At 53.7% G+C, this 24585-nt stretch overlaps 3 protein-coding genes across 14 annotated transcripts; 2 read left to right on the top strand and 1 right to left on the bottom strand.

The window, feature by feature from the left end:
• Positions 1 to 100: 100 nt before the first annotated feature.
• Positions 101 to 17476, top strand: F12 (coagulation factor XII). 5 transcript variants are annotated; one of them, XR_008664416.1, is made up of 15 exons: positions 101 to 179; positions 540 to 597; positions 4022 to 4121; positions 4278 to 4348; positions 4648 to 4758; positions 4892 to 5023; positions 5161 to 5265; positions 5382 to 5547; positions 5635 to 5837; positions 5935 to 6157; positions 6362 to 6498; positions 6593 to 6748; positions 7245 to 7393; positions 16877 to 17118; positions 17205 to 17476. XR_008664416.1 is itself a non-coding variant. In XM_055325711.1 (14 exons), the coding sequence occupies exons 1-14, from the start codon at positions 123 to 125 to the stop codon at positions 16928 to 16930; spliced, it is 1722 nt and encodes a 573-aa protein (XP_055181686.1). In that variant the 5' UTR covers positions 101 to 122; the 3' UTR covers positions 16931 to 17476. The 5 variants fall into 5 exon arrangements, 4 of the variants coding, with proteins under 4 accessions (XP_055181686.1, XP_055181685.1, XP_055181687.1 ...); XM_055325711.1 differs by having other exon boundaries at positions 16877 to 17476; XM_055325710.1 differs by lacking the exons at positions 16877 to 17118; positions 17205 to 17476 and adding an exon at positions 7481 to 7801.
• Positions 8784 to 10519, top strand: PFN3 (profilin 3). Its single transcript, XM_055325715.1, has one exon. It carries the CDS (start codon positions 9034 to 9036, stop codon positions 9445 to 9447), a length of 414 nt encoding a protein of 137 aa, XP_055181690.1. The 5' UTR covers positions 8784 to 9033; the 3' UTR covers positions 9448 to 10519.
• SLC34A1 (solute carrier family 34 member 1) lies at positions 10612 to 22949 on the bottom strand. Of its 8 annotated transcripts, none has more exons than XM_055325702.1 (13): positions 22869 to 22949; positions 21535 to 21662; positions 21240 to 21389; positions 21023 to 21151; positions 20808 to 20951; positions 19792 to 19903; positions 19473 to 19668; positions 19286 to 19381; positions 14379 to 14448; positions 13934 to 14101; positions 12580 to 12696; positions 12361 to 12485; positions 10612 to 11679 (listed from the first exon to the last, which is right to left on the bottom strand). In XM_055325702.1, exons 2-13 carry the CDS (start codon positions 21641 to 21643, stop codon positions 11176 to 11178), a joined length of 1920 nt encoding a protein of 639 aa, XP_055181677.1. In that variant the 5' UTR covers positions 21644 to 21662; positions 22869 to 22949; the 3' UTR covers positions 10612 to 11175. The 8 variants fall into 8 exon arrangements, 7 of the variants coding, with proteins under 7 accessions (XP_055181677.1, XP_055181678.1, XP_055181680.1 ...); XM_055325703.1 differs by having other exon boundaries at positions 21535 to 21673; positions 22869 to 22916; XM_055325705.1 differs by lacking the exon at positions 22869 to 22949 and having other exon boundaries at positions 21535 to 21686.
• Between the last annotated feature and the right edge of the window lie 1636 nt (positions 22950 to 24585).

Here is a 24585-nt window from a genome sequence, read left to right as displayed (position 1 = left end):
GTGCCCTGCCAGGCCCAAGAGGGCAGCTTGACCCAATCTCTGCTTCCCAGGACTCGGGGACCTTTGACCAATTCTATTGATCTGGATTCCTGGGCAAGCAGCTGGACTAATAGACAGACGCCATGAGGCTTCTGCTGTTCCTGGGGTCCCTGCTGGGAAGCCTGGAGTCAGTGCTTTTGGTGAGAGCTGTGGGAACAAGGAGAATTGTGCTGGGATGGCCCTGGGAGTCCCTATCACAGCCTTGGCCTCTGATCATGACCTTTTGGTCCAGGTGACTGGGAGGCCTATTTGGAAAGGCAAGAATAACCCATAAGGCCCAGGTGGAGGAGAAAGAGACACCCAGAGCCAGTGGATAGGAGGACATGGTCTTTATTTCCAGAGGAGGGGATCTTGAGGAGACAATGGAAAGAGGAAGGAATGGTCTAGGTCTTTTGAGGAAATTTCTGCATTTCTGAGATGCGAAAGGAAGCTGAGGACTGGCACAGATTCAGAGGCTGGCTATGACTTCCTGGGACAATTCTCTGCCGTCTTCTCTGTAGACTCCACCTTGGAAAGCCCCCAAGGAGCATAATCACAGAGTGGACGAGCACACAGTGGGTAAGTACCCTGGCTGCGCCTCCTAAGAGACCCTTGGGTGGGAATGAGTACTGTGGGGAGTGTGCCGATGGCAGTTTGGGGCTCTTGGAGCGCAGGGAGGGATCCTAGGTATTCTTCACTTTGTCCCCACTTTGGCTGACATTCAGACCAGAGTGTCTACTATGTGTCTGGTCTTGTGCCCATGGGCACTGGGGACCCAGAGTGATGACAAACTGTGTGCTCCTGGAGGGCAGGGCTTGAGCTGTATCTGAGTGCCCAGTCCAGTGCCTTCCAGTCTTCTTTAGTTTCCCTAGCCTCTCTCCTCCCTCCCTCAGTATATCTTACAGGCATCAGTCATGCTACACAGAGGCCATGGCCCTTGATGGACAAGGAAGGATCAGAGCAGGGCTTTGGTGCCTAAATGCCTCTGAATCTTGGCTTCATCACTTATGTGCAGGTGACTCTGGGCAAGTGACTTGACCTCTCCGAGGTTCAGTTGCTCCCAATCATAAATAGTACACCTCTTAGGGTTGTGGAGGAGAAATGAGTTGTTAATCCATGTGAAGCCTTCATCCCACAGATTGCTGCATGGTAAATGATTAAACTATATTAGCTTTTATTTATCAAGCTCCCTTTTAGGTGGAAGATGTCTGCATCCCCCCCACCTCAAATCATGCCGCAGCTCCCCATTGCCTATATTCTTTCAGGCACTCAATATTTGCCTAGAATTGTGACCTAGATGGACCCTGCCCTGGTAAGCCTGGTGTAGTGGGGCCAGACCCAGGACCTCAGCATGGCACTAGGGCCCTCACATCCAACCCTGACTGTCTCTGCCTCCTTTCCTCTTCCTTCTACACCCAGCCAAACTGCTTTCCTCTCTCTTGCCTGAGCCAACCTAGGTGCCCTGCCCTTGTCTCATTACCCACTTGCAGTTGTCCTCCTCTCTGTCCATCCCATTGGCATCTTAAAGGTCCATCTAAGACTCTTCTCTCCTCCTTTATTCCTGTTCTTGGTTTGGCCCTCATCAAGTGCCACTGTGCTTTTAATAACAAAAGAGCAGCTAATGCTTATTGAGCACATTCTATGTGCTAGACTCTGTGTTAAGTATGTGATAGACATTATCTCATATGAGCCTCACAACACCCCTCTGAAGTAGACAGTCAAGTTTTGTCATTCATGGTTGCCATGTGCCTATTAAGTCACCGAGAACACTGAATTACCAAATGCTGAATGGCTGTTCCTAAAGGAAATATCAGGTTAGATTTCTGTGAGCTTGAGTCTCAACATTTTCATCAACTGTCAACATAAAAGCTTGTTTTATGTGTGATTCTGTTTCAAGATACCATACTTAATATACCGTTGCTTCATTAATCCTGAAGCCACACTTCGACATGGATGGAACTGGAGGGTATTATGCTGAGTGAGATAAGTCAATCAGAGAAAGACAATTATCATATGGTTTCACTTATATGTGGAATATATGAAATAGTGAAAGGGACTATAAGGGAAAGGAGGGAAAGTGAGTGGGGAAAAATTATAGAGGAAGACAAACCATGAGAGACACCTAACTCTGGGAAACAAACAAAGGGTTGCAGAAGGGGAGATGGGTGGGAGGTTGGGGTCACTGAGTGACAGGCACTGAGGAAGGCACTTGATGGGATGAGCACTGGGTGCTATACTATATGCTGGCAAATTGAATTTAAATAAAATATTTTTAAAAGAAAAAAGAAAAAAAATACTGAGTCCATGGCCAGCAGCACTATAACTCATGGCTGGACGAAGTTTATCTCACACAGAAATACTCTCTGTGGTACCCATAGTGACCTGCTTATGCTTAGGAACTTCAACACTGTATTTGGGGGCCATTTTCAACAGCAAAAGCATCTACCAGAAGCACAAAATTTCAAAACTGTGGCTCTAAATGACTGTGAAAAGGACACTTCTTTACACTGGAAGAGCTGAAACAAGAAGCAGAGCATTACCTTGTTTCACCTCAGCTGGGAATGCTTCAGGCACCTCAAACTTTTCACCATCCTATGCATGTCCACAAATGACCATATAAACACCTTGAGAATTGGTTAGGGGATTACAAATAAATTTTAGCAAGAAGGCAAATTTGTAAGTATGGCAAATAGAGAGGCTCGACCATACTGTTTTAAAAAATAATAGTAACAATATTTTTATTGTAAAACTTTGGAAATTACAGAAATGCAAGAAGAAATTCCTCCATAATCCACTATCTTCTGACAAACCACTCCTATAAACTTTGGGGCATGTCCTTCTAGACTTCTTTCTGATGCATATGTAAATATATTTGTACAAAAATAGGACCACATTTGACATGCTGTTTTTAACTTGCTCTTCATTTAAATTTATGCTTTCTGTACTATTATATCTGCATCATTAAAAGTGATTTTTTAGGGGCACCTGGGTGGCTCAGTCAGTTAAGCATCTGACTTCAGTTCAGGTCATGATTTCAGAGTTCTGAGATGGAGCCCCGCATCTGGCTGAGCTCTGCTTGTCCCTCTTCCTCTGCTTCTCTCCCATCCCCCACTCTCCCTCTTTCTCTCTCCCCTTCAAATAAATAAAATCTTCAAAAAATAAAAGTTATTTTTATTATGAAATATGCATAATTAAAATTTGCTATCATAATCATTCTTAAGCATACAATTCCATGGTATTAAAGACATTCTATTGTCCTGCAACCATTACCACCCTCCATTTCCAGAACCTTTTTCATCTTGCAAAATTAAAATTCTTCAACTGTATAGTTGACCCTTGAACAAGAAGGTTAGCAGTAGAAAATCCTTGTAGAACTTTTGACTCCCCAAAATTTAACTACTAATAGCCTACTGACCAGAAGCCTTACTGACATTGTAAACAGTCGATTAACACATATTTTGTATGTTAAATGTATTATAAATTGTATTCTTGCAATAAAGTAAGCTAGAGAAAAGAAAATGTTTTTAAGAAAATCATAAGGAAAACACATTTATAGTATTGTACTTATTGGAAAAAAATCCACATATAATCCCCCATAGTGAGTATGGTTCAAACTTGTTTTTCAAAGGTCAACTATACTATGATCATTGCCATTTTACAGGTGAGGAAACTAAGGCTTAGAGTGGCCAAGTGACTTCTACATTCATCTAGTATTTTTTAAGTGCCTACTTTGTGGCAAGCACTCTTCTAGGCCTGGGGGCTGCAAATTTGCCCAAGGTCACACAACTAGTAGGTGGTGAAATCAAGGTCACACAACTAGTAGGGTGGTGAAATCAGGAGTCCACTCCAACTGTCTGACTACAGAACTGAAGCTCTTAAGCAAGAAGCAGTCTTGAAGGCACAGCAATCGTTTCAAGGGTCTATTTTTCAACCAGACTGTGAGGGGTGGTACCTGGGCAGGGGGGCATGGGGCATACCATCAGGGAGTGTGTTATCTCTGCAGTTCTCACTGTCACTGGGGAGCCCTGCTACTTCCCTTTCCAGTACAACCGGCAACTGTACCATAAATGCACCCACAGGGGCCGGCCTGGCCCCCAGCCCTGGTAAGACTCCCCAGAAGGGGTTGGAACAGGGCCCTGGGGGAGATGGATTCTGCCCACTTTCTGCCCAAGGAATCCTTCGTGGAGAGAAGGGGCTCTGTTAGGGAAGGGTGGGCCAGCCCCTTGGGCAGAGCAGGGAAGCTTCATCTCTTTCTACAGGTGTGCTACCACCCCCAACTTCGAGCAGGACCAGCAATGGGCATACTGTCTGGAGTCCAAGAAAGTGAAAGGTGCTACACACAGTCTTTGGGGGTGGTGCAGGGCCCTCTCCTCCCCACTAGTTACTCTCCTGGGTAACATCAGTCCCTACACACCTGGTATTCTGGGCCCACCCAGACCCTTCCTTCCCTCCAGAGGGAAAAGTTCTAGGAAAAGGTAGCCCCATTTTACAGGTGGGTGAAGTAAAACATGGAAACTTGGAATGCCAAGATCACAAGACAAGCAAGGTTTGGGTAGGGACTTGGCCTCCATGAGCCAGGCTGTCTGATTCAGGCTCCCCACTCTTACTTCCACTGTGTCCATCTCTCAGACCACTGCAGCAAACACAGCCCCTGCCAGAAGGGAGGGACCTGTGTGAACATGCCAGATGGCCCACACTGCATCTGTCCAGAACACTTCACTGGGAAGCACTGCCAGAGAGGTAAGGAGATGGTGAAGGCAGGGGAGGAGATGCTGAGGAAACACAGGCCTACTGAAGAGGTCTCTGGATCCCCAGAGACTTGGCATGATCCCAGCCTCTCCTGAGACCCCTGCCCTCACCCCTTTGTCCCCAGAGAAGTGCTTTGAGCCTCAGCTTCTCCAATTCTTCCATGAGAAAGAAATATGGCATAGGCTTGAGCCAGCCGGTGTGGCCAAGTGCGAGTGCAGGGGTCCTGATGTCCACTGCAAGCTGGTGGCCAGCCAGGGTGAGTGGACGGGCGGAGAACTGGCCTGAGTCGGGAAGAGAAGCTGTTAGAACCCCAGGGTAGTGTGTCCAAGGAAAAGGGAGTTCTCTGTGGGGGTCTTTGGGCCCAGAGGTGGCTCAATGCACTCCATCTGCCAGGCTGTCACACCAACCCGTGCCTCAACGGAGGCACTTGCTTCCAGGCGGAGACTCACCGCCTGTGCCGTTGCCCCGCGGGCTACGCTGGACGCTTCTGCGACGTGGGTGAGTCGGCACCCAGAGGAGCGGGAGCTCCGCCCCCAGGGAGGAAGGGCTGAGGAGCGTGGGGAAAGTGGCTGAGAGCGTGGTTCCGGGCTGCAAGGAGTCTCCTCTCTCCCCAGACACTGAGGCGCGCTGCTACCACGGCCGCGGGCTTGACTACCGCGGAGCGGCCGATGCTGCGCTCTCGGGCGCTCGGTGTCAGCGGTGGGCCTCAGAGGCCAGCTACCAGGAAGTGCCTGCAGAGCAAGCGCTCAGCTGGGGGCTGGGCAACCACGCCTTCTGCCGGTGCGCTGGGGGGGGGGGGGCGGCAGGGTGTCCCCCCTGCCCCAGGGCCCTCTGGGGCTACTCGCGCCTTAACGGCTCCCGTTTCAGGAACCCGGACAATGACACCCGCCCTTGGTGCTTCGTGCGGAGCGGCGACCGGCTAAGCTGGGAATACTGCCGCCTGGCGCGATGCCAGGCACCGGACCTGGCGATCCCTCAGATCCTGCCTCCAACCCAAGTCCCCTCTGGCCGTCCGACCCTTCCCGTGCCCTCGCTCTCAGCGCTGCAGAAGCCCCAGCCCCCGACCCCAGGTAGTGGGGAAGGGGCGAGGGGCCAGCGGCTGCGCTGCCCGCTACCTGGCAGCCCCCGGCGGGTCTTCCCCGCGCTCAGCCTGGGCTCCTCCCGCAGCCTCGAGCGCCACGCGGGAGCAGCCCGCGGCCGTGCCCAGTTCGGGCTGCGGACAGAGGCTCCGGAAGCGGCTGTCCTCGCTGAGACGCGTCGTCGGGGGCCTGGTGGCCCTGCCCGGGGCGCACCCCTACATCGCCGCCCTGTACTGGCGCCACAGCTTCTGCGCGGGCAGCCTCATCGCCTCCTGCTGGGTGCTGACGGCGGCTCACTGTCTGCAGAACCGGCGAGTCCCCGCCCGCCCGGCGCCCGCGGGGGACCCCAGCTCCTCTCTCCCGCTCGCCCAGCTACCGCGCGACGCCGAGCCCGCGTCCCACCTCCCGCTCCCTTCCCCGGCGCCCCAGGACGGAGCCGAAACCCAGGGAGGGGCTCGGGGGCAGGAGGCCTGTGGCGGGCTCTGAGCGCGCGCCCCCGCACCCCCCGCCCGCAGGCCGGCGCCGGGGGAGCTGACGGTGGTGCTCGGCCAGGACCGCCATAACCGGAGCTGCGAGCAGTGCCAGACGCTGGCCGTGCGCGCGTACCGCCTGCACGAGTCCTTCTCGCCCGTCACCTACCAGCACGACCTGGGTGCGTGGCGGCGCCCCGCGGCGCCCAGGGGAAAGGGCGGAGGCGGGCTCGGAGTCCCGGCGCCCGGGGCTCACCGTGCTCCCCGCCTGGTTAGCGCTGCTGCGCCTGCAGGAGACGGCGGACGGCCGCTGCGCGCTCCCGTCGCCTTTCGTTCAGCCGGTGTGCCTGCCTAGCGGCGCCGCCCGCCCAGCCGAGGCCGAGGCCGAGGCCGCACTCTGCGAGGTGGCCGGCTGGGGCCACCTATTCGAGGGTAGGCAGAGGGCTGGGGGCGGCAGGGACACCTCTGGCCACCGGGGTAGGCGAGAAAAACCCGCAGTTTGGGCACCACGAGGGACAGGCGGCGCCGACCTTGCGCGTTGGGAGGACTGGCGGGGCCCTCGCAGTCCGCTCCTGCCAGGTCCTGGGCTTCACTGCTGGGGACGGGGATCCAAATCTCCTAAGGGGTCCAGGGGGAATCACACTTTCCCTTGGTTCCTTCTGGGCGCTCTGAAGCAACGGCTAAGGATGCCGGCCTGGCGCTGGAGCAGTCGGCTCGCTAGCTGGGGAGCGTTGTTCCGAGACACTGGGCGCTGGGAGTGGGGAGTGGGGTTCCAAAGCAGTCCTGCTCCGCCCCGCCCATTCAAATCCCCGCTCGTCTCTGTTTTGTCTGTAAAATGGTGTTAAGAGCAACTCTCTTCCTCACCGGCTAAATAGTGGGCGGCAAGCAAAGTCGAGAGGGGTGTGAGGAAAGCGCTCTCGGTTCGTAGGTGCGGGGGAATATTCCAGCTTCCTGCAGGAAGCGCAGGTGCCGCTCATCCCTCCCCAGCGCTGCTCCGCCCCCGAAGTACACGGAGCCTCTTTTATCCCGGGCATGCTCTGCGCTGGCTTCCTCGAGGGCGGCACCGACGCCTGCCAGGTGAGTCCGTGGGCCGCCTTGGCGCCCTCCACCCGGTCAAGTGCAGACCCCAAACCAAGTGCGCTGAGCCACGTGTCCCCGACCCAGGGTGACTCCGGGGGCCCACTAGTGTGTGAGGAAGAGGCCTCAGAGCGCCAGCTCATCCTGCGAGGTATCATCAGCTGGGGTTCAGGTTGTGGCGACCGCTACAAGCCAGGTGTGTACACCGACGTGGCCAGCTATGTGACCTGGATCCAGGAGCATACCAATTCCTGACCGTCTCGGGACTTCTCCTTCCCTCCTGGGCAATTCTGGAATGGGAAGGTGGCTGGCCTATGATTACGGATGGCAAGGAATGTGTTTCATTCCTCTTAGCACCGTCACTGTGGCAGGCATGGAGTAGGCACTCAATAAAGTGCTTTAAAAATGCTTGAGAGGCACAGCTCTTCAGGGGGCCCCATGGAAAATGCCAAGACAGTAAACTGCTGCAGTTCTCCACACCTCTCAGGGAACAGAATCTATTGAGGTCTTAAGCAAAATATAGAGATTCATGTCCAGTTAATATTTACTGAGCTGTTCTGTGTACCAAGCCCTGAGCAAGGTGACTCCATAAATCATTCCTTGTATGAAACTATCTTAACATTTGAAGTTTGTAGAACAGAGGCTCTCAACCTCTGCTGCACACCAGAATCATCTGGGGAGCTTTTTTGAACCTATGCCTGAGAACTACCTCAGATCAATTAAATCAGTTATCTCTGACGGGGGTGTTGGTAGTAGTATGTTTTTATAACTATCCAGGTGATTCCATGTTCAGCGGAGGCTGAGAACCATGGTCAGAAATGCTTAATATTACAACAGTGGTGTGGACTCAGAGCTGGCAATGTGGAAGATGACTCCCCCCAACTTGCAGTAGGGCAGTGGGGCTCAAAGTGTGCTGGACCACCAGCAGCAGCCTCAGCGGGGAACTTGTTAGAAATGCATATTCTCCAGCTACCTCCTGTACTACTGAATCAGAAACTCTGAGTTGGAACCCAGCAATCTGTTTAACAGATTTCCAGGAAATTCTGATGTTCCTAACATTGAACCAAACTGGGGATTCTGGGGGTTGAATGGTTACCAGGCCAAAAGGTCTGGCTGTCCAGACTTGCTCTCTTTCATTTTGTTCTTTTTTTTTTTTTTAAGGTTTCATATATTTATTCTTGAGAGACACAGAGAGACAGAGGCAGAGACAGAGGCAGAGGGAGAAGCAGGCTCCATGCAGGGAGTCCAATGTAGGGCTCGATCCTGGAACCGTGGGATCACAACCTGAGCCAAAGGCAGACACTCAACCACTGAACCACACAGGCATCCCTCTTTCATTTTGTTCTAAAACCCACGAGTACACTGTGCTTGGTGAGCCATTTAAGTTGGTTTTTCAAGGGTTATATAGACTTAACACGATTTCCTCTTTTAGGCTAAACTTACAACTTCACCAGGCCTCAGAACCTCTTTCCCTCACCCCACATATACATTCTCCAGTGTACATAGCCTCTCTGTGACATCATCATGCCTCAATATCACAACCCCGACCCCACGTGCGTCACAGTGTCTCGGGTTCCAGGCACATGGCACAGCTGGATATCCCTTGAACGTGCAAGGCGAGGGACGCACTCTGAGCCAGAATGGGAGACTGGAAAGGCTATATCAGCGCAGTGCTCCGGGACCAGCGTATTGACGACGTGGCCATCGTGGGCCACTCGGACAATCGCTGCGTGTGGGCATCACGCCCCGGCGGCCTTCTGGCTGCCATATCCCCGCAGGAGGTGGGTGTGCTCACAGGGCCCGACCGCCGCACTTTCCTGCAGGCAGGTCTGAGCATTGCAGGCCGCCGCTGCTGCGTCCTCCGTGACCACTTGCTGTCTGAGGGCGATGGCGTTCTGGACGCACGCACTAAGGGGCTGGATGGGCGCGCCATCTGCGTAGGCCACACCCCGCGCGTGCTCCTCGTGCTTATGGGCCGTCGTGGCGCGCACGGCGGCATCCTCAATAAGACAGCGCATGAATTGATCAACGGGCTCCGTACGCAGGGCACCTAGCAGGACAGCTAACCTGCCCTCGCAGCTGGGCCAAAATAAACAGCTGGGCGTGGCTGGTTCATCCTCTGTTTGTGAGCATGCAGGGCAGTTGCAGATGAGGAAACCAGTTTCCTGGAACATTCTTACAGAGGGGTTACCTAATGGGGCTGGGATTCTGAGCCCAAAGGCTTCCCGGCCTCCTGGCCCTCTTTCCATGAGTGCCCTCCAGAGGCCTCTGGCCTGACTTCCCAGAGTCCTTTCCCAAAAACTTTCCATACTTCCAAGACACACTCTAAAGGGAGCCCCTCCCACACCCCTTCCCAGGTGCATCCCAGCTAGACCCAATGGGGTCAGGGAGTCAGGCTGGAGATCAGTGTACTTCTCACCCCCTCTACTTGGCAGTAGGAAGCCTTTGCAAGTGTTGTGAGTGGGTGAGGGAACAGGGCTGGTAGCTTGGAGAGCAGCTCTGGGGTCCCCTCCCAGGTTCTTGCATCTCCTCCCACATAATCCAACAAGAGTGGAAAGAGAGCACAAGTCCAAGACCATCACAATGAGGTCTGGGACCCTAGAGCCTTCTTTCCCTCTTGGGGTCCAAAGGCCCCAGAGGACTCCCTGGACTGCAAGGAAGAACTTAGGTATCCCCCACCCCTTGATCATCACACTGTAGGCTTTAGCTCCAGGGGCCTTATGGAAAAGGAGGAATTGAAAAGTTTGGATGGATTAAGGGAGGCTTGATTATTGCTCAAAGATAAAGGACAAAGGTGGGAGGGAAGATGGCTTGTCCCCACCCACTCTGTGCTGGGGCCCAGGGCCTAGCCTCTCTTGCCCATCTTCACCTTCCCTGTTCCCTCCCTCTGTGTCTCCCAACAAAGCCCTCACCTGTCATTTGTTTGCTGGAACTTGTTCTTATCCCAGAAAGGGGGAGGAAGTAAGGTGGGTGAGTCTAGAGGCAGGGAGAGACCAGAAGTCAGCTGGGTGGGGTGGGTGGGGATGGTGCAGAGAGCCTTTCTTATATTTGCCTTGGGGGTGGTCCCAGGCCCTAGGAGGGACTCCCAGGAAGTCTGAATCAGAGGTTGGACTCATTAAGGCAGGGTTAGGAGGATTATTGGGGTGGCTTGCAGGAAATAGTGCTGCTGAACCCCAAAGCCATGGTCTTGCCCCCTCCCCAGATGGAGAGCAGACAGATTTTTAAATGCAAATGAGAATTTAATTCCTTTTTCATCACGAAGTATTGGGAAAGGGAGTTGTAGCGGTGCTGCAGAACAACTGGGTGAGGATGAGCAGGATGGTATCATGGAGGAAGGAAGGTGACAGGGAGGGGTGAGAACTCAGCCAGTGACTCAGGCACCCACATCTATGCACAAGCAAACAGCTGCAAGTCATGTCCTCAGACACACCCTTACTCCTGCTGCACCGAGTTGGACTTGCGTGTACAGGAAAACCAAACACAGGCCTCTGAACTAGATCTTCTTGTGGGCAAAGGACTCAAAAATTTCACCAGGTGCCCCATAGCCTGCACACAGCCCCCCACAGGTGCTTTAGTACACACATGCAAGATGACACACAGTCTCACTTGAACACGCCCACACACGCATACACACTGACTCTCAGTCACACAAGCTCAGACCTCTGAAGAGCTGCACAAGGACAGGCCCATGCCCAGAGTGCACAGACACACCACTTTGCCCTTCTACAGTGGCACCAAGCACAGGCCCTTCCCCGGCCCCTGGGGTAGTTTTGGGCTGCAGGCTAGAGGCGGGTGGCATTGTGTCGAGCAGGCAGTGCCAGGTGGGGGGAGGGTGTGGCAGGGGGCATCTCCTCCAGGAAGACCCTGGCAGGCAGCGGTGGGGAGCGAGGCTCGGGCCTGGCACAGCACAAAGTGGCACGTGTGATGAGGCGGTCCAGAGGCTGCAGGGAGTGCATCCAGCGGGGCAGGAAGTCCCATGTCTGCAGCCACTTGGGCAGGTGTCTGGGGCTGCGATTCTGCAGGACACTGATGAGCACCACAAAGGCCAGCAGAGCCCCAAATGGTGTGCCCACACCCACCATGGCCTGCCAGCCTGCCATGGAGATGCCAAACACCAGCGAGGGCAGCAGCAGGAAGCACAGGAGGAGGTAGAGGACAGCAAACCAGCGGTATTTAGCAGTGCGTTTACCCAGCGCCTTGGCCATGCGGATAGGCAGGCGTGTGCAGGGCACCGGGTACCACAGCAGGATGCCCGAGATGTTGAAGAAGAAATGGCAGAGGGCAATCTGTAGAGGAGAGGGCAGAGGGGCTGAGGTGGGCATGGGCCCCGACTCCCCATCATGCCAGTAGGGATAGATAATAGGAGTCAGGCCTGGCCTGGGCAGCAAGAAAGTCAGGGCTGATGGGTTCCTAGTAAAATATTGAGACACTTTTGAACCAGGTGATAAATGCTGCCCTAACTCTACACATTTTCCCCACTGATCTGTCTCACAAATTCCCCAGCAGACTGTACCCAAACCCAGCAACAAAAAGATGCATACTAGTTTCTGGCTCACAAGCTCTGGCCTCCTGATTGGTTTGAGCCCTAGTCCCAGCCCCAGCCCCAGGCCCAGGCTTGTCATTGCTCCATTGCTCCTAGAACAGCTGCCCCTTTGCCATCTGGACCCCTGCTTGTCCTTGACCCCTGAGAATGGGCCGGCCCCCCTCTGGTTGCACCCCTTCCTGAGTGCAAATCCCACCTGCTGCTGTTTGTGTGATTATTTGATTAACTTTTACCTGTGAGATGCTAAGGCCTTGGAGGTGGCACCAGGTCTACTTTGCACCGTGTGGTGTCCACAGAGCCTGGCATAGTGGGTGGCCCCTAGTGGGCAGTCAAAAACCTTGTTCCATGGTGTCCCACCCTGGGTCTGGTGCCACCGTGCCTCAGTCACAGCCCTGTCTTGCCCTGGGCAGGCTCCCAGGCGCACCTGGACAGCACTAGACAGCTTCTCCCTGGGACTGGCCAGTGCGGCCAAGATGGCGGTGGTGGTAGTGCCGATGTTGGAGCCCAGTGTGAGGGGGTAGGCCCGCTCGATGCTGATCACACCCAGGCCTGGGGGCAGACAGAGAGGATAGGTTCTCCCCAGGTCCTTCCTTTAGCCTTCCCTGCCAGCCTGCCCCGCCCCCACCTTGCCATGGTCACTCACCAATAAGTGGGGTGATGGCTGAAGTGAACACAGAACTGCTCTGGACAATGAAGGTCATGCCGGCGCCCACCACCATGGCAAAGTAGCCTGTGGCCCAGGTGAAGGGGGCGGGGAAGTCTACAAGGACACCCCCGTCCCAGTAGGGTCAGTAGGAGGACTTTGGGAGGGTAGCCAGGACCTCCCTTATGGAGGAGGTATTGGACGCTGGCTTCTGAGCAGGGCCTTGCCAGTTCAGTCCCCTGCTCAACTGCAGTGGCTTCTACTCTGCCCTCCTTGATCTTGGATTAAAGGCTCTTCTCAGCCTGGTTCCATTACTATTGCTTGGTAATATTTCCTCTGCCCGGGATATCCATTTCGCTTCTAAATGTTCATCCTCAGGGCTCAGTGCAGATATCATGTGCTACAAAGCCCTCCTGGACCTTGGCCCTCTGGCAGACAGGGCCCTCCTGTCCCTAAGCTTCCAGAGATCCATAAATGCACCTGACTCCAGCATTTGTTACACAGCCCTGCCAGTGCCAGGCCCTGTCCCCAAAGCCTGAAATGAAGCTTAAAATGAAAATCAGATGGTGTCACTCCCCTGCCCCAACCCTTCAAGTATAAAGTCATCCGTATAAAGTCCAGGCTCTGAGCACAGCTTGGGGGGTGGGGGGTGCACGATCTGCTCCTCCCTGTTACCTTGCTGACTCCTCCCTGCCTCACTCACTGAGCTCCCACCACACTGCTGGCCACCTTTCTGCCCAGCTGGTTCCTGCGTTTGTGCCTTTGCACTTGCTGTTCCCTCCACACAGAACACTTTTCAGCCACCTCCGATTACTACTACTCATTTTAGCCTCACAGAGGCTGCTGAAAGCCCATTGAAGGAAGCTTCTTCCATATTCTCTGTCATTTTTGCTTTCTCCTTGGTCACTCCTCTCTTTATCTGAATGTATCCCCCCTTGATCATTTATCTTTCATTGTATGTCCATCTCCTTCTCTGGGCTGTGAATCCCCTGAGGGTAGGATCCATCTCTGCGGCTCACCTCTGTATCCCTGGCACTAGATCATGCTTGAGCACATGGGTTTAATGAGTATTTGTTGAATAAATCAGTGGCCTCTGAGAATCTGTTTAGAGCCACCTACTAGAATGGAACCACAGCCAGAGGCAGTCACAGATCCCCAGCTGCCAGCACCTCAGGAGCCTCATAACCTACCCAGCCCAACCTCTTCTTTGTTTGCAGGGAGAAACTGAGGCTCAGAGATGGCAGGGCTTTACCCAGATCACACTTACCCTTGCTTTACCCAGCAAGGCAGTGGTGGGACTTAAGATTTGGAAGGGTCCATCCTGGGGCCCACACACCCAGTTCTTGGGGCTCACCAGTGTTGATAACCTTCTGAATGACCTTAGCCACCTGGCCCTTAAGCAGAGAATTGAGCATCTTGACAAGGAGGATGAGGCAAGTGCACAGGACCATCAGGGAGCTGGCCAGCAGAATGAGCCCCACAGCCAAGTCAGGCAGCCATGTGTCCACGAAGATGTGGTTGCCTAGCAGGGAGAAGTGTCAAGCTGCTGAAAGCTGAACCCCCCCACAGCTAGTATCCCAGTCCCCTGCCTTTGCTGCCCTCTCAGGATTGGAGCTTAAGGACCCACCTCAGGCTCCCTCAGCCTCAACAACAGGGCCTAATCCAAACCCAGGAGCTGAGCTGGTAGACAGCTGGCTTTCCTGGGACTGGTAGCAGCAGTAGCCAGGAGAGGGATAGCCCTTTCTCTGCCCAGCTCTGCCCCCACCATGCCAGACATCTCCCATGATGCAGGCACTCACATTTCTCCATGGAGGCATTTCCAGGCATCCTGCTGATGTTCGCCTCTGCCCTGGGCATAAGGGTCGGAACCTAAATGAAGAGGAGAGTGACTTAGAATATAGGAAAATGTAGCCTGGGGTTGGGGATAAGATGGGAATTAGGGAGAGGTAGGGTGTAGGATGGAGGTGGGCCTCCTGGCTCCATGCTTGTGGATAGTTTGCTTGTACTCTGAGCCTGTCTCCTCTGCTAGAGAGATGGGGATGGAAATGCCTGCTGCAGAAGAATCTGGCCGTGGTCAGCCCTCTGAACACTCTGTCCTATCAGTCTGCTGATCTGGACCTCACTGTGACCTACAGAGGTATCCTGATCCTGTGGCTTCTGACCATGTCCCTCCTTCCAAATACCCTCCCTTGCCCATTCTTTATTTACCAGTCCCTCTCTTGGTGCCCCCCCCCCCCGCTTCCCCAGCATCTGTGCCCCATCTTCTCACCTGAGGCACCATTAGCCCAGACTTCATTGTCCTCTTGCTCAAATCTTTATAGGGGGAGGTTGGGTACAGGAGGTGGGGGAACCACTCGTCTTCAGCCCTCACCTACTGTCAGTAAAGTGAGGGGGGCTCCTGGAGAGGCCCTCCTGTTCAGAGGGCGCAGGACTAGGCAGGTAGCTTATAGGGGCAGTAGCCACTCAGCTCTAGGCCACTGTCACCATCCAGGGACAAGCCAGCATGGCCAAATGGCCCGATTCTACAAGAGAAACCCCATATTTTCCAATTATGTGAGGGCCAGTTTGTTCTGGACCACTAATTTGCAGCCTCATTGGATCGAGGAATTATTTTTTCTCAAGTGCAACTGGGGTGCTTATCTTTCCCTTAGGATCCCAGCCTTGAAAGGAAAAATTGGGCTGGGCTTGGATGAGCAGAAACCGTTTCCCCGAGGAGGAACTGAGCCCCAGTGAGGGGCAGTTACTCCCAGGGCCATAGGCAAAACACAAGAGCCACAACGTTTCCTTATTCACATTCTGCCTTCTCTGGAGGCTGATTTAGGCCCTGGTCCCAGGAAGTTCTGCATCCCACACCCCCAGACCTCCCTTGTGCTGAGGGTAGTGTCTCAGGCAGGGCACTGGCACTTCAATGTCACAGCTCCTTTAGGGTTTATTCCAAACTGTGTCATTTATAAAATGTATGATAGAGATAAGAACTATTTCTGGTGCCTGGCTTTAAATCTGGTTTATTTTAGTGACATGTGCTGCTGTGAGTGGGGCACTGTACCCCAATGTGTTCCAGCTGTCCATACCAGCAGTCCTGTTTTTTATACCAACATCCTGGAGCAAGTCATGCCACCTCTCTGAGCCTGTTTAAAGCAGGATGACATAAGAGCTGTTATAAACAATTACAGGAGAAAATGTGTGTGAAGTGCTCTCCAAAGGCTTATCTCATGATAAGTCTTCCGTAAGATACTGTGCCTCCTGATAAGGATTAGACCCCCCTTTGTCCCTGAGCCTATCTAGGCTTACACAGTGGGAAGGGTGTGTGCGTAGGTGTTTGTGTGAGATTGACTTCCTAGGTCAGGATCAATGGCTCCTGCAGGTGTGCCTGAGGATCCTGGCTCTAGTGGGAAAGACCTTGGTGGACCAGCCCGGAGCCCTGGGAGGCATATGATCCCTGAGATGAACGGCTGCCTGACCAGCCTGTGCCCCTGACCTGGCTGGGCCGGCCCACGGTTTCTTAAGGGAGGATGTTCACAGCTGGAAGGGGAGGGTCCCACTGGGGGCTGGCTGCCTAAGGGCAGGCCAAGGCTGAGGGCTCAGGCCTCTTGACCTTCCTGCCTGGGGTTGCGGGGCTCTGGCAGAGCTCCCACAGTGGGGGAAGTGGGGGAAGGCGGGGACAGCATAGAACCTGTGACGTGCAAGAGAGGAGTGGTGGTGGGGATGTCGGAAGGTAGGCAGGCTGGACCTGCACGGTCAGGCGGTCAGGCAGGGGGTGGGTACTGAGTGAGGGGAGGGAGCAGGCCCACACCTTCCTTGTCAGGAATGTGGGAGCTCTAGCCTAGAGAAATAACTGGACCGCCCAGGGTCTGGGACATACCCTGTAGACACACCCATCCTTCCTGGGCCAGGGGTGTGTGGTGGGGTGCTGATTTCTGTGGGAAGAACAGAATAAATGAACCCCAGGAGCCCTAAGCTGAAACCCCTGCTGCACCTTTCCCAGCTGTGTGATACTGCACCAAACACTTAACCTCTCTGGGCCTTAATTTCCTTCCCTACAGCAGGAGTTCTAATGCTGCCAACCTCTTCCCAGGGGCTAGTTTTGAGGAATCTTGGAAGAGAGGATTTAAGTGCCTGTAGGAACATCCAAATTAATGAGGCATCTCTGGAAACTGAAGGCCAGAATTAAGCTCACAGGCTCTGAGAATCCTTTCCCTGGGGAGAAACAGACAGGATGTGTGGCTTGTGCTGTGCTGTGTGTAGTTCAGCCTGCAAGGTAAAGGGAGCTCCAGGGTCTTTCTTTTTCTCCACACAGAAATCACTGTGCCAGCAGCGCCGTCTGGTGGCAAAGAGGAGAACTCCCTCTTAGAGCACTACCTGCCACTCTGGAGCAGTCTGGGAGTGGTTGTGGTCACCCATGGCATTCAGGCCCGATAGGAAGAGTGGAGAATGGACATATATGGTGGATTACCACACTGGCTTCTGGAAGAGGCAGCAAGATGGGGATTCAGAAGTATGGGCTCCAGATTACACCAGGATTTTCATCTTACCTCAATGGTATGGACTTGGGTAAGCCTCTCTGAGCCTCAATTTCCTTAACTGTAAAATGGGCAAGTGATAAATCCTGTTTTCCCCCTTTGCAGGTCCTCAAAGGATGCTTGTTTAAACCATTGTCTCTGGAGGGGCACCTGGGTGGCTCAGTTGGTTGAGTGTCTGCCTTCAGCTCAGGTCATGATCCCAGGGTCCTTGGATTGAGCCCCAAGTCGGGGCTCCCTGCTCAGCAGGGAGACTGCTTAACCCCACCCCCTCTCCCCCTGCTCGTTCTCTCTCTCTCTCTCTCTCAAATAAAATCTTAAAAAAAAATTAAGAAAAAATTGCAATTGCCTGTGGATTTTCTTCCACTATTTGAAAACCCTCAGATTCCCAACACTGTCTCTGATGACTTGGTTTAGGTGAGGTTGGGTCCAGTCTGGTGAAAGTTGGAGGCCACAAGGACAGGTTGGAAGGGAGACTGGGTGGCCAAAGGGAAATTAGGAGTCTGGTGTGGGAGGAGCTACCAGCACACGTAGTGAGAGCAAGCACAGGGCAGCAGAGCCCTGTTCCCCTGATCTGACCTAGAGGGGCGGGTGAGAACAGGGAGCTTGTATGCCACCCCCTCCCCCGCAGCTACTGTCCAAGCCAAGGAAATCCCAAGTGGATACTGCTCTCGAGGAGAGGCTCTTCCCAGAGAGCTGGGATGCGAGACCACTACTCAGGCAGGTGGCGTCTGCGACAGTGAGGACAGCCCCCGCCACGTGAACTTGGCTGGCTTACTTCACACCACGAGGCCCTGGGTTCCTCTTGTGGAAGACAGGATACTCAAGTCCACCTTGCCAGCGTTTTGCGTGGATCCCATCAGGGGAGGGCTACATCCGGGGCACATGTGAGGGGATACCTGCCCAAGGCAGCTGGGGCAGGGGCAGGGCTTTCAGAGCGAGGGAGGTACTCCACAGCTGAGGAGCTCCCTCCTGTGGCTGGTTTTCTGTGAAGACCAAACCCTGTGATTTCTGTGTTATCCAGGTTCTGCTATTAAGTGAAAAGGATTTGGTCAATTCAGAAAGCTCAGAGAGTGCCCAGGGGACTGGTGAGAAGGTGGCACTGTGTTGGAGGGGTCAGAAAGCCAGCCCAACAGCTGCCCACATGGACTTTTGATGTCAAACTGCCTTGAACACTCAGAAGTGCCGAACCAAAGCTGCACACTGCTCAGACACAAAGGTACCACAGAGGGCAGGTTGAAAGGATGCTCTCTGTTCAAGCTGGGATAGCTGGGATAAAGGGCCATCAGGTAACAGGAAGGATGAGGGGGCCACCTGCGTGGAGCCTTGGGCTTTGGGTTTCCTTCTATCTTGTTCTAAGTGGAGTTGCTTCTTATATGTGACAATTAAGAAGCAAATACTGTGGATTACAGTTTTGATGAAGCACTTCCATTTTCGTGGCTGAGTGAGAAAGTATGCTGATTGCCTGCTTTCTTGTGAGCTTAGTGTCATGGCAGGTCCACAGGTGTCCAACTGATCCAAACAGATCTTCATTCTGGGCAGTAGACATGGTGCAGAAGGACACTTCTGTGGCAGTCTCTGGGGAAGGGGCCCCAACATCAGTACAAGTAGCTGTTGTGTTTCCACTGAGGTTTCCATGTGGCCCACTTGTCTCGTCCCCGTTTTTCTAGCTTTCCCAGGCATCCTTGTAACCCCCTCACTACCCCCTCCCTGTCTGGGCCCCAATACGTGGCACAGCTGAATCACTACTCCCCCTGGCACCCTAGTGGGGAGAAGAGAGTCCTAGACTGCTACACCTGTACTCAGGGCCCTGAAATGGCTGGACAAGCTCCAGTAAGTGTCTTAGCCTCTAGGAGCCTATTCTTTACCTGTGAAACCAGCAGGATGAACCAGATCAGTGATTCTCAAACTTGAGCATGGAGCAGACCTAGAGGACTTATTGCAACATAGGGTACTGCGTCCCACCTCACCCCCAAGTTTTTTCTAATATGTTTTCCCTGGACCTACTAAGGTCTTGGGAAGGGCTGAATAGCCTGTAGCTCTAATAGGTTCCCAGTGGTACAGGTGCTGCCGGGCCACACTTTGAGAACCATGGGGCTAGATTGAGTTGATTGGTAATAGCTGCCTAAAGCCGCTGTGAGACTGGAAGGGACTGGACAGGACTACTTGTGGCCAGACCTGAGACTCACCCCCATGGGGTCTGGGTGGCACCAGATCCGGATGAGACTGTGGTTTCTCAGGGACTCGTCACCAGTGGCAATGCTGGTAATCACAGACTTGTCCAACTGTGGGCAAGATGAGGGTGGGGGGAGTGAGAGAGGGGTCCTTACTATCCCCCAGCCCCCACCCCATGCCCCATGCCCACCTTGCCCCCACCTGGATGATGAGCTTGGTAAAGGGCTCTGTGATGATCTTGAGCAGATCAGGGGCATCGCGGCCGCCATGAATGTTGAAAGAGGCAACCACCAGCCCAGTAACATGGTGCAGGTACCCAGTGGCAGCCTCCAGGGGCAGCAGGACCAGAACTGACAGCCAGTTAAAGCAATCATGCACTGTGGCCCCTGCAAAGGCCCTGGGTGGGGAGGCCACATTGCAGGACAGGCCAGAGCCAGGATGCACTTATACCAGGGGCTCCTGGCATCTGGAACCACCCTTCCCCGACAAACACAGGCCCCTCACCACTCTACCCCCTCACCGCCTGAAGTCAGTCCGATCCCCCGCCTGCATCAATGCCACAATGGTATTGGTGACAGAGGTGCCGATGTTGGAGCCCATGATGATGGGGATAGCAGAGCTCACTTCCAGCACTAGCAGAAGAGAGGACCTCTTACATAACTGTGTGAGGGCCTCCTAGCTCCTGCCCCCACATCTCCCTCCAGCTCGCTGCCCACGTCCTGGCCTCCACTGGGCAGTCCTGCCATGATGTTGCCCAGCCTTGATGTCACAGGTACATGTGAGTATACATGATACATATGCGTGCATGTGAATGGATACACTGCATGTGCACATATATGTATATGAGGCACGGGTCCTGTACGCAAATGCAAATCTGTGCTTGTGTGTGCATGCATCCAAAGTGTGATGGTTAGTTTCATGCATCAGCTTAGCTAGGCTGTAGCACTCATTCAGTCCAACACTGGCCTAGATATTGCTGTGAAGGTATTCTGCAGGTGTGATTCACCTCTACAGCCAGTTGAGTTTAAGTAAAGGGGATTATTCTTGATATCTGAGTGGGCCTTATCTGGTGAGATAAAAGGCCTTAAGAGCAAAACTGAGGCTATCCGGCCTTGGCTTCACCTCATAGTTTCAGCCTGCCCTTCCCAACAACCTCTGCTACAGATTTTAGATTTGCTTAGCCAGCCCCACAATTGTATAAACCAATTCCTTGCAATAAATCATATGTATATCTCCAGTAGGTTCTGTTTCCCTGACTGACGGAAGAAAGGACTATGTGGTGATAGGGAGCTGAGCCTTCCTGGGTCTGGACTCCCCATTTGCCACCCTTCCTAAATCTTGAGGTACTTCTCCTGGCCAAGATTCCCAGCCATGCCTTGGAAAATGGAGTGGGAGATGCTGGAGTCCTGCCCCTTGCCCTTAGCTCCCTGGCCCCACTTCTTTTCCTGGCCCCCAGCTCTGATGCACCACCTCAGCTCCCATCCAGCACACTCACCCCCCCCACACTCTTTCCCTAGCCCTGGTGGGCCAACTTACAGCCAGAAGAGACCATGCTGACAATGATGGACGTGGAGGTGCTGGAGCTCTGCACCAGCACCGTCACCAGGATCCCTACCACCAGCCCCGCTACTGGGTTGGACAGGATAGCGTTGTCCTTGAAGATGTCACCAGCCACCTTCCCTGAGGAGTATTAGCCAGCATTGCCTGATGCCCTTCAGGAACCCTGTCCCGGTCCCCTCCTCTGGTCCTACCTCCAGCCAGTTGGAAGGCAGAGCTGAGCACGTCCAAGGAGCAGACGAAGAGGTACAAAAAGGCGAGCATCAGTGGCACCTTGAGGAATGTCATGCCAACCTGGCGCAGCTTCTGGACCAGGCCCAGCTCTGGAGATGAGCCAGTTGTGAGCAAAGGGGCCAGGGGCTAAGGCATCAATTGCTGACATCCTTGCTGTCCACCCCTGCCCAGGCCCACCTGGCTTTTGGTCCTCCTCCAGGGCCAGCTTGGCAGGCAGGGGGTCATGGCACTCCAGAACCTCTCCGTAGGGGCAGCCATGCTCAGGAAGGGCCACAGGGCCCAGGCTGGGGAAGGCGTAGGCGGAGGTCCCTGGGATCCTATGCAGGACTGGGGAGGGAGGCTGATAAGGAGTTCCCAGAAGCCCTGGGATAGGCAGGGTCAAGGTCGTGCTGGGCAGGGAGGGGGTGGAGACCTCACGGGGGCTGGTAGCAACTGTGGGCACTCAGGGTCCAAGGATGGGAGCAGCACTCACCCTGAGGGCTGGGCACATAGGCAAAGGCTGTCCCATGTATCACGTGTCCGCCTCGGACTCGGTGTGGGGAGACAGCTGGGCCCCCCAGCCTTTCTCCATAGGACATCATCTTGGGTGCACGCGTGGAGCTGCAGTAACACTGAATGACAACTGCTGCGTCCTGGGAACCGACCCATGCTCACACGCCCCTGTCCACATCCACATCCACACCCACATACTCACATGCACAAATACCCATGGTGTGCGATCCCTAACGCACATCCTCCACCCTCACATGTACCAGAGATGCACATTCAGGTACTCATCCCAGATTCATGTATTCATTTGTTCAACAAGTATTTGTTGAAAAAAAAAAGTATTTGTTGAGTATCAACTCTATCCTAGGCACTGAGCTAGATGCTAGAGTACAATGATGACTCAATACAAGGACAACCCCTGCTCTCAGGAAGCTCCAAGTCTTGCAGGGAGACAGATGCCAATGAAGTAACCCCTCACATAGAAAGTGGCAATGGGAACAAGGGTTCTAATGACAGATACAGGTGCCACCAGAGTGCCCCATGGAGGGGGTGGAGGGCAGAGATGACTGAGATGAACATGAGTAGGAGTCTCCTGATGGCGAGGGAGAAGGGCATGTGTGCAGCGGCCTCAGGAGGGAAAGGAGCTGTGAGTGCCCTGCAGCCAGAGGGGGCCAGGGAACATGTGTCAGCAGAGCTTGCAGATGTGGGCCAAGGCTATGTGTGTGGGAGGAGTTCTGATCATCCTGAGAGCAGAGAAGAGCCATGGACACCTGCTTGCTCATGGGACCTGCTGGATGTGCACTCGGGAGAGTCCACTGGCCTGGATCTCAGGTTTGGGAGTTCCCTTCGCAAACAAACTTCTTTCCCCCACCTGCCTCTCTCCCTCACAGCAATAAACAAAAACCAATGTCCTTTCTCCCATGAATGACTTTCAGACCAGGACCGGTTTAGGTAAGGAGTTTTCCCCATGCCCGCCCCAATCTGAGAAGCCCTTGGCATGCTTTAGAGCCCCCTGAACTGCCTCAGGAGTTCTTGGTGGTTGGGGTGGGCATACCCAGTCTATATCAGCAGCCCGTACCCCCACACCCCTATGTTGTCTCAAGGGCCCTTGGCTATTTGGTGGAATTGCAGGAAGCTGGAAGAGAAGTGTATGAGTTCTTTCCTTTGCGGGGGTTAAGCCAGGTTGGACTGGGACTGAGATGTTATGGGTGCAGGAAGGGGAAGCACAGTTAGGGCAGAGGTGAGGGAGCAAGACCGATAGACTATTTCCTTCTAAGACTTAGGGATGGGTTTGGGAGTGGGGAGCCCTAGGCTTACCTTGGGATTCTGTGTTTCAGCTCCTGCTCAGCTACTTAAGGAAGCCCCAGGGGCCTGAGGAAGAGCTGGGACCCTCCTCTTTATATCCTTGGGTCAAGGGCAAAGTCCCAAAACCCTAGCTGCCCTCTCTCTGTTCCCCGATTAACCTCACCCCTGAGATTCCTCCCGGTTAATTACTAATCGTCAGCTCTGCCTTGGGAGTCTGTGGTCAGGCTTTCCCTTTCCCCATGCAGAAACTCAGTCTGAAAGAGACCGAAGCCAGCTAGGGCACAGACACATTTGCCTTCAGGCAAAGACCCTTATGCTACTTAGGCACTTTATTCCCAGGGTCCCCAAAAAAATTTCATGGCTCCAGCCCCTTCTCCTCATTCTCGGTCTGACAGGACTCTTGTCTTGCCACACACCTGGATGTCCGTGGATCTGTCTGTGGGTCTTAGGAGCACTTGGAAGAGAGGGAGCATGTGATGGAAAGAGTAATAGAGAAATCTGGGAAGGCTCCATAGTGTTGAGTCAGGGAGGGTCTCCAGTGTGTAACCACAAATCCAGGATGTGTCTGAGAGAATGTGGAGCCCCTGGCCAAATCAGGAAGGGCCTGGTCTGCATTTTAGAATGGTCTCTTTAGTAGGAGAAAAGGGGGTTGTCTGTCAAAAGGGGCAAGTCTGGAAACAGAGAGACCAGCTAAGAGGCTGATGAGATGGTCTAGAGGAGAGACGATGAGGTCTGAATCAAGTGGAACAGGAGGGATGGAGAGAAGATGCATCCCAGGGATACTTTGACAGTGGAATGGGTGATGGGGAGCGTGGCAGAAAGAGGATCCAATATGACAGTTGGATTTCTGGATCAAGAAGCTGATGATGGCATGAGGTCTGTTGCAAAACTTCTAAAACCCAGAGAGGGCTCTTAGGGAGCCTTTAAGAAGCTTGTTTCCCTTTCATGGGACTCTGGAGCCTGAATTGGGGCCCAGATTCACATGAATGATGAGAAGGGAGCTTCCCTTCTAAGAGAGGAAGATTGAACAGATCCAGCAGCGGTGGGTTCCATTCAAAATTTAGTGTGGGCAACTATGTGAGTAACCTGTCCAACATTATCCATCCGTCCATCCATTCATGCACCCACCCACCCACCTAGCCAGCCAGTCATATGTCTATCCACCCATTCCTAAGAACATCAGTTGAGTTCCTCCTCAATGCTGAGCCAAGATTGGCTAGGCCAGCTCCCTCCTGATCTAATCCCTGAGTCAGCCTGGAGTGCTGAGGCAAGTCACTTTACCTATAAAATGGCAATCAGAGGGGCACCTGGGTGGCACAATCAGTTGGGCAGCCAACTCTTAAGTTTTGACTCAGGTCTTGATCTCAGAGTCATGAGGTCAAGCCCAGCATCAGGCTCAACACTCAGCATGGAGTCCACTGGAGATTCTCTCTCCCTCTCCCTCTGTCCCTCCCACTCCTGCTCTCTCTTTCCTTCTCTCAAATAAATGAATAAATCTTTTCTTTTAAAGATTTTATTTATTTATTCATGAGAGACACAGAGAGAGAGGCAGAAACACAGACAGAGGGAGAAGCAGGCTCCATGCAGGGAGCTCAATGTGGGACTTGATCCCAGGACTCCAGGATCACGCCCTGGGCCAAAGGAAGGTGCTCAATCACTGAGCCACCCAGGCGTCCCATGAATAAATCTTTAAAAAATAAAAATAACAAAATGGCAACCAGAAGCTCTT

Source organism: Nyctereutes procyonoides, unplaced genomic scaffold (assembly GCF_905146905.1).
Source record: "Nyctereutes procyonoides isolate TBG_1078 unplaced genomic scaffold, NYPRO_anot_genome, whole genome shotgun sequence".
Taxonomy (NCBI): domain Eukaryota; kingdom Metazoa; phylum Chordata; class Mammalia; order Carnivora; family Canidae; genus Nyctereutes; species Nyctereutes procyonoides.
Note: the sequence above shows the minus strand (reverse complement) of the source record. Positions and strands in the feature narration are given on the sequence as shown.